This window comes from Pollachius pollachius (genome assembly GCF_949987615.1).
Source record: "Pollachius pollachius genome assembly, chromosome: 10".
NCBI lineage: Eukaryota > Metazoa > Chordata > Actinopteri > Gadiformes > Gadidae > Pollachius > Pollachius pollachius.
Window position 1 is genome coordinate 13,146,644 of NC_136943.1, and position 12,515 is coordinate 13,159,158.

The 12,515-nt window shown below is 38.5% G+C and overlaps 1 protein-coding gene across 1 annotated transcript; it reads left to right on the forward strand.

Annotated features, from left to right (window-relative positions):
- Positions 1 to 1,772: 1,772 nt before the first annotated feature.
- LOC307081660 (uncharacterized protein) lies at positions 1,773 to 12,033 on the forward strand (the record flags this gene model as incomplete). Its single annotated transcript, XM_079744911.1, has 11 exons — positions 1,773 to 2,090; positions 2,330 to 2,472; positions 2,578 to 2,910; positions 3,035 to 3,076; positions 3,266 to 3,307; positions 3,926 to 4,019; positions 9,989 to 10,333; positions 10,462 to 10,833; positions 11,117 to 11,233; positions 11,521 to 11,576; positions 11,905 to 12,033. Exons 4-11 carry the CDS (start codon positions 3,056 to 3,058, stop codon positions 12,031 to 12,033), a joined length of 1,176 nt encoding a protein of 391 aa, XP_079601037.1. The 5' UTR covers positions 1,773 to 2,090; positions 2,330 to 2,472; positions 2,578 to 2,910; positions 3,035 to 3,055.
- Between the last annotated feature and the right edge of the window lie 482 nt (positions 12,034 to 12,515).

The following is a 12,515-nucleotide window of genomic DNA, read 5'->3' on the forward strand; positions in this document are numbered from 1 at the left end:
TGTTAGAATAAACCACGTTGTTGAACATTTACCACTCTCCAAGTCATACCTAGCACGAGACCACCACACCACAAAGGATTGAATTAGATTATTCCACATCGTCTGGCAAGATAACCCGAGGAAGGAAGAAGAACAGTGAAAGGACTTAGGAGAGTCTGTATTCTGCTGTGAAAGAAACCGGCCACTGAAGTCCATCAACTAGGTCATAATATAGTTTGTATAGAATTCCTCAATATTGTTGCGACCACAGGTGTGAACGCTCATTCAGATGCGCAAGGGTTTCTGGGGGGGTTCATTTGTACTGGGGGTTTGGACCCTTTCGGGGACAGTGTGGTTCATGTGTTCGTTTGGGTGCATGTCTGCCATTTATGATGTTGGTTGATGAATAAAGGTAGTCTGCAGTCGTGCGGTGTATGGGACGCAGAACTACAATTTTACTAAAGCTTGACTCTGTGTGCTTCTTGGCCGCCGCTACAATATTGTGATCCGGTTCAGGTGCAGTAAATTGCTCAAGGTTTAGAAAGCTAAGATAAAATAAGAAGCTCAAATAGAACTTTACAACCCTGGAAGATGGTTTATTTCAAACTATGTGTTTTAAATGCGGAAGAACCCACATACATTTCTTTTTGAGAGTTTATAGAAACTTTCAGGCATTGCTGTTTACAAATAGAGCTAAGCATTGTGTTAAATGATCAGAAAATGACTAAAGAACTTAATTAACAAATTAGATCAGATCAAATTATTTAGAGTGAAAGATAACATGATGTAAAAACTAAAGATAATGTAATGTAAACTGATATTAGTTTGAATCGAAAAAGAAATTGCGATCTTGACGTACTGAGCTCCATGCTCTAAACAACTCAGTTAGATAAACTGCTTTGTGGGAAAAGTACTGGGATGATAATTGCAAATAATGAACCTGAGGTGTAATCAGGTGTGTTGAGGAAAAATGTGCGAGGGAAGTTATAAAGTATCGGAGGTCAATCACCTTTAACATATTGTTGAACCCCGTATTCTCTACCAAAGAGAAGGCTGTCATGTCTGCCTATGAATTCCTTGAGTTACTGTGTGTGTGTGTGTGTGCGTGTGTGTGTGTGTGTGTGTGTGTGTGTGTGTGTGTGTGTGTGTGTGTGTGTGTGTGTGTGTGTGTGTGTGTGTGTGTGTGTGTGTGTGTGCGTGCGTGCATGCGTGTGTGTCCAGAGGTGGATGGATTACCAAAAAAATCGTACTTAGGTATTGAAGTAATGTAACTTTGATGAAATTGTACTCAAGTAGGTGTTATGTTACTGGTATTAAAAATACAACTGAGTTGAAAATTACTATTACTTATCACAAAGCCTTTGACAAATGCCGAAATGAGTGGTGGTATTAAACGATTGGTCGGTTGAGTATTCTGAGTGTGCCTTAAGATAAAATATTCTTTTGGATTTACTGTTGCGTCTCATTTCTTCTGCTAGAGCCTACTAAAAGAGTGCTTGAACAAATGCCTTTTTAAATGCAGAAAGTATTTCACTCAAAGCCTACTTATTACAATCATCCTTTGTTCAACACCCAACTTTAAGGTTCAGTGCATGACAGGAAACAATACGTCATTGAATGTTTCTGGAGAACAATAGCAGCACATCCTGTTGAAGACATCAGTAAGGTCTATTTATGCTTAAAAGTTTTGGTGCTGCCTTATAACAACATGGCCAGCCCCCATCTCATACCTCGACCACAAGTGTGTATGTGTGCATATGTGTGTGTGTGGCTTTTTCACAAAACAGTGTAAATGTACCTTTACTTTAAATAGAAAGGCATCATTGTGAGTGATAAGTTGAGTGACTAGTGGTAAAAGATGTTGCCCATTCTGCCAGCCGTATGTCCTCTAGCATGGTTCCCCAAGCCTGAGGGGCTCTGATGGAGTAGGAACGGTCACCTCTGGATATGAGCTGAGACTTTGTTACATCAAGGAGGGCCCTGCCTGAGGAGAAAGGCCGCACACTGAATCGTAAGGGGCTACAGAATGATTTAAATGTGATCTGCAACATTTTAAATACATTTGAAACTTCAATGGAGAAGCAAAGATTGCGGTGGGGAATGGGCTGATGGTATGTTAGAACCAGTAGAGAAACTTGAAATTGAATTCTGGAATAGTTGGAACATCAGATTTATTTAAAAAATGAAAAACATAAATTATCTTTGTCATTATATTGAAGAGATTATCTAAATTCTAGCTTTCAATGTGTGTTGAAAAGAGTAAATACAGAAACACATCTAACGGCCAATGTTTTTTAAGTTTCCGTTTTGATGCATCTCCGAAAACTAAGAAAATGATTGACTCTTTCAGTCTCAAAGGTCCAGCCAATCATAATTGATGTATGGCATGTACATGTTGGTCCAAATCTGTCACTTGAGTCAAGAGCTCACTCAGCAGTAAAAACGTGATGATCTTGGCAAGTTATTTTGCAATGACAATTTTGATTGCATCATGTAAGTGCACTTCAAATCAACTTTTTCTTGTTAATTATTAAATAATTGTCACTTGCATTGTAGCATGTATGTATATTTCATATTTTTGTATTTCTTTATTTTTAGTGCCGGTTGAGACCGAAGACATTCCTCCTTCGGTTTATGAAATAAAAGCAGAACATGGAGATAAGGTTACTTTAAATTTTAGAGTAAAGAAAAAAGACGATAAGTTTGACTGGTACAAACAATCTCATGGATATGTTCCCCAAACAGTCGCTCGAAGAGTGTTAGGAATTTTTTTTATTTTTCCTCCCTTTAATTTAACATTCACAGTGGAAGAAGGGGTTTCTGATTTCAATCTGATCATTCAAAATGTAACTAAAGGTGATGAAGCAAACTATTTCTGTCGACAACAATTTTCTGACAGTTGGACTAATGGCATATTTCTGTCCGTCAAAGGTAAAATTTAACCCTTCTTTAATGTTTTGCTTTCAATATTATGAGTAATAGTTTACATTTGCTGAAAGAAACCTCAACATATTGACTTTGGCCCTTTTGATGATTATTTGCATTTATTTTGCAGATCACAACGTCATGAGGGTAGATGAAAAGCAAGATGAAACAGGTTATTACATTCCACTTCCTACTTTCAGTATATTTGACTTACTGACTAACTAATGTTTATCAAATATAATATAAATATTGTTCATTTATTATTTTGCGTGACATTATCTTACCTTCCATTCCATAATATCTAAATACAAATATTTGACTTTGTCCCTTTCGATGATGATTATTTGCATTTATTTTGCAGATCACAACGTCACGAAGGTTGATGACAAGCAAAATGAAACAGGTTATTACATTCCACTTCCTACTTTCAGTATATTTGACGTACTAACTAATGTTTATCAAATATTATTTAAATATTGGTCATTCAAATGCTGGGACGAAACACATCATTTAAATTGCAAGACATTTTCTTACCTTTCATTACATTATATCTAAATACAAATACTTTGAGATCTAAAGCTTCCCGATTACCCATTGTAGATTATCTGATTCTAGAACCCTACAGGCATCTGGAGATCTTGGTGCATCGGATAATGTTGGCTTGCTGTCTGCTTGTGATTATTATCCTCATTCTAATCATTCATTACAGGTCTGTGACCATTGTAACACTACAGCACACTAAACACAAGAGCTCATATCAGGACAGGTTTAAGAGCATCCCCACCGCTTAGATAGAGAGGTCTCAGTGTGCAGGATCGCGCACATTGATTCAGCAGAATATTTCATTCAATAGTCACTTCAATAGTTATAGTAGTTATATAGTAATAGTTTATACATTTTGAACCAAATAAGAACTATTTGCATAGGCATAGAAGGTTTTTAGATGACATAACAACATAACATGCCATTTCAACTGTGAATCCTCTCAAACGTTTGTTAGTAATACAGTTCTTTGTTTTAGGACGGGGAAATTGATTCCTTGAACTACGCAGCATTGGAGTTCTCCGGCAGGAAAATTGAAGGAGGGAAGAAGAAGAGTGAAAGGACTCAGGAGAGTGAGTATTCTGCTGTGAGAGTCACCTGCCACTGAAGTCCATCAACCACGTCCTAATATAGTTTGACCTGGTGGATGTGCAGTGCATTTCTAAAAGGGATAAAAAGTACAAGCTCAAGTTAAGATATGAAAGACAATAAATAATATGATTCTGACAAAGCTCAAATAGAACAACATTTTAAGAGCGCTGGAAAGGGGTTCGGTTCAATTTTTTTTTTTATTGAGACGAGCAAGCATATCATTTTGGGTTTCCTAGTGTAGAAACATTCAGTCATTGCAAAGAGACCTAATACGCCTGCATTGTGTTTATTTTTCAGTAACAACTTACTTTTGATCAGATCAAATTACTTTATACGACTTATAAATTTGTTTGCATTAGTTTTTTGTAAGTTTATATTGATGACAACAACAAACTAACAAACATTTGAAAGTATTCAGAGTTGACACGTCATTTTATGTTGTTATGTCATCTATCAACCTTATATGCTTTTGCAAATAGGTGATATTTGGTACAAAATGTATAAATATCTCTAGGCCTACTATAACTATTGAAATGAAACAATAATTGTTGCTAGAATGTGTAAACTGATATTAGTTGGAATGGACAAAGAAATTGTGATCTTGACGTTCGACACAACACTGCTAGACAAACTGCTTTGTGGGAAATTTGCAATTAAAAATAAATGCAACAAATAAAAAAAGCTGTTTCTAATTAGCAATTAACACTGCCTTGATCATTGAATTGTAGGTCTCATGGGGTCGTAGGTATCATTTGGCTTGGTGTTCTTTATGCAAAAATAATGGGGGAGGGTCCTCCCAGCTGGGAGGAGCTGACTGGTGGACCACATTGAGTTGTAGGCTGGAGTTGATCTGTTTGTCACACATCTGAGTGAAACCTCCCACTGAGGTCACACTTTTACATTTAAAATGGCTTGTTAACACCACACCTGGTAGAAAGACACTTTAAATGACAAGAACAGCTATGGATGCATAGCTGGCCTATGCATTTAATACACAATACAAGAACAGTGGACAGGACACACCTCCAACCTAATGTGTCTAACAGGGAAAAACCTACGTGATGAAAAACGCAAAGCGGTGAACTTACCTCATCCTAGCCCATGAAAGGAATCACTAAAAGGCAGGTCTATAAAATGAACATGATTTAATGATAAGGATCTTCTCCTGTACTGTACTCTACTTTATTCTACCCTACTATACTCTACAGTACTCTACTCTAACCCACTCCAGCCTATTAAACTCTTCAACTGTTTCATGAGGTTCTTTCTTTCCTCAGAAATACACACACACACACACACACACACACACACACACACACACACACAGTATATAATGATGGTTGCTGGTTATGCCTGTCCTGAAACAGACTAATAATATGGTTGGTATCTGGATCTAAATTCTGCATCTGACTTATAAAATATAGACCGTGTGTGTGATATATACCCTGCACCTAACCCTTGACAAGATGGAGACAGGACAGCATTGGCTTTGTATGAATGGTTGTTATGTGTCTATTGAATGGACTGGCGTTGCATCGGCTGGTCTCTGCAGTGAAACAGGATCTCAAATTAATACCTTTATTAAGATATTAGAAACTGAAAAATTTAATAATACCACTCTTTACTCTTTGAAAAAGTAGATACAAGCAAAATTAATTTGATTACAATTCAGGTTGAGTTAGTGACGGTAAATGTCCATTTCCTGGTTGGATTCTGAAGTACGTGAGCAACACATCCTGTTGAGACCTACAGTCAGGTCTATCTATGGTTCAGAGATGTGGTGGTGTGTCGAAAGACGAAGACATGGCCAGCCACAGCCCTTGTCTCTCAACTTGGCGCCTCACTGTCTGTTTCCTGCACGATACACTCTAGTGAGAGAGATGGAAGGAAGCTACAAAAGTATGATGGATAACATTTCCACATTAAAATCTGTTATTAATTTGTTGAGTTGCGTATTAACATTATCCAAAATGTTTCCAACAATGTTCAAATCCAGATAAATCTTTTTTTTTCATTTAAGGTAAAGGTCTGTTTCATTTGGTGAGGTTGCATGTCAATGGCATCATCTCCCATTTAACCCCTCACTTCCGGGGAAATTCCTGATGTAGAAAGCCTTTTAGAGATATGATTTATCAATATTGATGTAGCTGACTATGTATGAGCCACTATGACAAGGGTATCATACTCATGCCAGCCAAGAAGCGAATCAAGTGTTTCCCACACATTAATTTTACTTGCGTGGGTCACCCAGGTATATTAAGGCCATCTAAGTATTTTCGGAAACCCATGTTAGCATTTTCTGATGAAGGAACCTAAAGACCACTGCTGTTGTTAGTGTAGTGTCACCATTTATTGATACTTCCCCTTCATCAAATAAATACAGCGTTTCATGTTACACTGCTACTCATTTTCTATGCATCTTTTGAATATTCTGGAATAGTATCCATCAATGTAAAATGCCCCCCAAATATATCTACTTAATTCCTTTAAATGATGATTGATGATGACATCATTGTACTTAACAATGCAGATCTCAATGACCAGAGGTTTTTCTCCCAGACTGTGGTCCATCAGCCTGTGTTGATTTGCTAATTATCTCATTATAAAGACAATAGATATAAGTTAAAGGAGAATTTCACCGGTGGAGACATGAATCTGCATTGAAAGTGGGTCATTTATGGAGTCGAATAGTAACATAAATTTCTAATTTGGTGACTTCTTGACCGAGAAAATGCAGACAGTGACTTTTTGGAGCTTGTGGATTGAAGACGACAACTCCCACAATGCTAATCAGCGTTCACTCCCTGAGGGTCGTAACATAACAGCCAATCGGCGTTCACTCCCTGAGGTACGTAACATAACAGCCAATCGGCGTTCACTCCCTGAGGGACCTAACATAACAGCCAATCGGCGTTCACTCCCTGAGGGACGTAACATAACAGCCAATCGGCGTTCACTCCCTGAGGGACGTAACATAACAGCCAATCAGCGTTCACTCCCTGAGGGACGTAACATAACAGCCAATCGGCGTTCACTCCCTGACGGACCTAACATAACAGCCAATCAGCGTTCACTCCCTGAGGGACGTAACATAACAGCCAATCAGCGTTCACTCCCTGAGGGACGTAACATAACAGCCAATCAGCGTTCACTCCCTGCAGTCCAGAGGGAACTGCAGCATGGAGGAGAAGTGATTGTTGCCGATTGCGGACTCCCGGAGCTCTGTATCTAAATAATATAATACAATATATAGGTATCTATATAATATAATATTACATATAATATCACGACCAAAAGCTGTGTGCGCCTCCAGAAGATATAATGAATTAAAGACGGTGTCGGGTTCTCGGACATCTCTGGCACTTCCACAACAAGTAGAGACTCATAGTGGGGGTTATCTTGGCCAGTCCTGCACGGGTTTGGGTACCCGACGGGTGACCCGCACAATTTGGATAAAGCGGTTGAATAATAATACTGTGTCGGATACGGGTGCGGATCGGGTCGGATGCCTGAACAGCGCAGGTCGGTCGCGGGTTTTGAGATTGCGAGCGAGACTTCTCCGGTGCTGGATATGTTATTCAGGAGCGGAGGAGTCATCTAAAACCGTCCACAGTGGATGATTGATGATGATTTTTTTGCACAGCAATCTAAAGCACCACGCCAAACACCAGATAGTGTAATTCCCCGGCGTTCCATCTAATGTTTTACTTCGGGTGCGGGTCGGGCAACGGTATCAATTTATAGCGGATCTGGTCAGGTGTGGAACGTAATTCGCGGGTACGGGCGGGTGCTTGTTTGCAAAATAAGACCTGTGTATTGATTCTCGGCCATGGTGGAGAAGGAATTGGGGGAAGAAACGTATGCTTTGACTCTCTGAAGTCCAGATGTACTGCGACTTCAAATTAATGTGGAAGGACCAGAGACGTCGGACAACCCGACGCAGTCGTTTATTCATAATATCATCCAGAGGCGCACACAGCTTTTGGCCGTGATGTTGTATATTATATTATAGATGTCTATATATTATATTATACCATTTAGATATAGAGCTCCAGGTCTCCCGCCGGAGCTCCCAGAGTGTTCTAGAATATCGTATAGAACACGGCCAAAGCTGTGTGTGCTGGATGATATTATGAATAAACGACTGCGTCTCTGGTACTACATCATTGCTTCTTTAGTGCTCGTGTGATCTCTTAGACTTCCTGCTTTAAATGACGCAAAAGTCGTCATTTTACGTCATTTAAAGCAGGAAGTGTTAGAAGTAGATAACCTCTGAACATTCAGGGGAAAATCTCCCGTCTCAGGGTAAAATGAGGGAATGATGCAAGACCATTCAAAAATATGACTGGGTTTCTAACGATACAAAGTTTAATGCAAATGCGTGAAGTGTCCCTTTAAGAACATGTAATAGTGAGGGATTTTTTTAGTGTGTAGATTACATTCCACCTGACATACTGTGCTTGAATGTAAGATAACATAAAACATACGATGAGTTCTGCAGATTCATGCAACCCATTGCCGATGGTCTGATTCTAGATCCTAACCGTCAACTAGCGATCTTGGTGCATTGGATACTGTTGGCTTGCTGTGCGCTTGGGCAACAGTAGTTCAGGAGGATGAGCCAGTTGACTTTTAACCGGAAGGATGCTAGTTCGAGTGTTGAGGTGTCCCTGAGCGAGACACCTAACCCTAACTGCTCCTGACGTGCTGGCTGTTGCCTTGCATTGTTGACTCCACCTTGACTGTGAATGTATGGTTGTAAGTCTCTTTGGATGACAGAGTCTACTAAATGTAAATACAATGCAATGCATGTGACCTGACTGTAACCGTTCAGTCACTGATGGAAATATAACCATTTCATGGTTGGTTTCTGATTAACCGTAGCAACGCATCCTGTTGTACCTAAAGTCTGGTGTGGTCAAGAGTTCTGGTGGTGCATCAAAAACAAAGACATGAACAGCCTCCACCCCGCCTCTCAACTTGCTGCCTCACTCTCACATACCAGTTAACAGGCCGGTGGTTAAAACACATACACTATAGGGAGAAAGATTGAAAGAAGTAACACGTTAATCGTTAACGCCTTTGAAGCGTTTTGTATTAACTTCCACTTTACACTGGTAGTTATAAAAGGTTTGAGTTTCTTGGAGCCAACACAGAGCACATCAATATCCCTCCAACTTTAGCTGGGGTTAATTTTGGTACTCAAACATTCAAACTAATTCTATAAGATCTGTCCTAAAGTCACTGAGAGGTGCGTATTAACTTTCAGTGTTTTTAAACTACTACTGCTGCTACTAATGCTACTGTGTCTGCTACTACTGACTACTTATTGATCTTTTAATTCATTTCTCAAGTGATATAATAACCATGTCTCTAGAATTATTTTCCAATACAGTACTCACATTGGGTGACGACATTCTGTCGTCATCCAAACTAATGATCAGGCATGTTTGCTATGCCCACTGTGTGTGTGTGTGTGTGTGTGTGTGTGTGCTTGTGTGTGTGTGTGTATTCATCCTCAGGGAAAATAATGATTAAATGATAGCTTTCAATGCCACATAGATTAAAACAAAGTGAACGACATCGGTTTTCAGTGTTCAGTTTAGATTTAATTATGACATGAACTACACCTCACAGAAAGCAAACTGGATCATTGGCCTGCCTCATCAAGTGCCTCTAAGTTCCAGCCAATCACAGTGGTCCCAGGAAACGTATATGTTAGCTGAAAGTCAGAATGTTGCACTTCAGTGAGTCCAGCGTTGGTTCAGCATCAAACCATGACAATGTTTTTAGCAATGACAATTCTGAGTACTGCATGTAAGTATACCATTTTTAAGGTGTAGAAAGTGTAAATTAATGAGGTGTGGAAGGAGGATGTTATTCCATTTTGTATACTAAATGTACAACTATAGTGATGTAAGTTTCTTTCTTGTTTTTCTTTCTTTTTTAGTGTCGATTCAGACCCAAGAGGATCCTCAATCACTCTATTTGAAAAAAGCTGAACTTGGAGATAAGGTTACACTGGATTGTACAGTTATGAATGAGCAGAATATCATAAAAGTGTTGTACTGGTATAAGCAATCTCTGGGATATAATCTCCAAATGGTAGCTGGAAGATTTTATGAATCAAATAAGATTCAACCGTCCTTTACGTCAAGGGTCACAGTGGGAGAAGGAAGTAACTTCTATTTGGCAATCAGCAATGTTCAAAAAGAGGATGAAGCAAATTATTTCTGTACTCAAGGAGGACAATATCTAAACATTTGGAATAATGGTGTTTTCCTGACCGTCAAAGGTAAATCATGCATTACTAGTTAAATATTTCTTGTTTCAAATATCATGATCGAAAATACATTTTATCTGAAAGAGCCACAAAGATATTTGGTTTGTTTTTTCTGATGATTGTTTTATTTAACTGTATAGATCCCAATGACCAGAGGTTTGTCTCCCAGACTGTGGTCCAACAGCCTGTGTCTGCATCAGCTCAGCTGGGAGACCCTGTGGCTCTCCAGTGCTCTATTACCTCCCAGAGGACGAACCACAGTAACCAGTGCAAAGGGGAACCCAGTGTGTACTGGTTCAGATCAGGACCATCTCACCCTGCTGCCATTTACATGAATGGAAACAGGAGTGGTGAATGTCAGAATAGTTCTGGGCCTCCGTCTGCTCCACAGAGCTGTGTCTACACTCTCCCCAAGAACAATGTAGACTCCTCTGATGCTGGGACTTACTACTGTGCCCTGGCAGCATGTGGGGAAGTTGTGTTTGGAAATGGAACTAAGCTGAACCTAACAGGTCAATATATTTGACTTCTTACTTTGAGAATATTTGTTTTTTTTATAATGCTTCTTTATTAGATAACTTTTAATTATAATAGAATAATAAAATTAAGTATAATATTGGTTATTTATTTGCTTGATAATGAATCTCAAAGTTTTCCGTAATTTAACATTATGAAAATATTGTACTTTTTTCTGAAAAACTTTTTCATGAAGATCCCTTTCCATTATATGATGTGTAATTGTGTAATTGTTTATAGAAGATACCATGAGATCTAAATTTTCGTCTCTAATTCTAGAACCCTACATTAATCTGGTTACCGTGGTGCTTGGAATACTGTTTGCTTGCTGTCTGGTTGGGAACATAATCCAGTTCATAATAAGAAATAAAAAGCAAGTTTCTGAGCATTGCAAAGGTACAGTACATTCTACACTTAGCCTACTGATGTGACTTCATATGATCTCAGGAAAGGTTAGAGATCCCCATGTTTGATATTGATAGAGAAGTTTAGAAATAGGTATATACATACAAACATACAGATATCTAGCTCCAGATTTTTGGACTTAATTGTTTTACATATCTATATATATTTACACGTAAACGTTTAAAACTGTTTGAACATCAGGGTTCTACGAAACATTACAATAATAATAGAAACTTAATCTTCGAAATTAAATAATCTTCTTCCGTTGTTATTGTCAGGAAATCCCAGTGCTTTCTACCGCGTTTCACATGCCTCAGTGATTCAAGAACAACAGGTACATCGGCATTGTGTGTGTTTTTTAGAATGTATACGTTCATGAATTAATCATCATAAAGCATTACTAATGTTTAATGGATTGGGTATGACACATACGGAAAGTGGATAAAGGGTATGATAATATTAGCTTGATTATTTACATTTTTTGGAAGGCTGATATTGGTTTTATTGCAATATCTAACTACCTTTCTGGATAGCGTTTACCTACTTGCCGTGTTACGGTACAAACCTGCATGTTCTTGGCCTTTTTATATGAGTACACAAGTACATTAGTTTGATTGTATTCTCCTCAATGTTTGGTAATAAGACATCTTTCTCTGTTGTAGGATGGGGAAACTGATTCCTTGAACTACGCAGCGTTGGAGTTCTGTGGCAGGAAAACCCAAGGAAGGAAGAAGAACAGTGAAAGAACTCAGGAGATTTTGTATTCTGCTGTGAGAGAAGACGGCCACTGAAGTCCATCAACCATGCCCTAATATAGTTTGTATAGAATTCCTAAATATTGTAATCCGGTTCAGGTGCAGTAAATTGCTCAAGGTTTAAAAAGTGAAAGCATAAGATAAGATAAGAAGCTCAAATAGAACTTTACAACCCTGGAAGGTGGTTTATTTCAAATTATTTGTTTTATTAATTATTTCACATACATTTCTATTTCAGAGGTTGTAGAAACTTTCAGGCATTGCTGTGTACAAATAGAGCTAAGCAGCATTGCATTGTGTTAAATGTTCAGAAAAATAACTAAATAACTCAACTAACAAATTTGATGAAATCAAATTATTGAGAGTTAAGGATAACACAATGTAAAAACTGTAATGTAAACTGATATTAGTTGGAATGGACAAAGAAATTGGGATATTGAGGTAATGAGCTCCATGCTCTGAACCAGGGGTCGGCAGCCCTAGGCACAAGTGCCCCCACTGGCACGGGGCAGCATAAT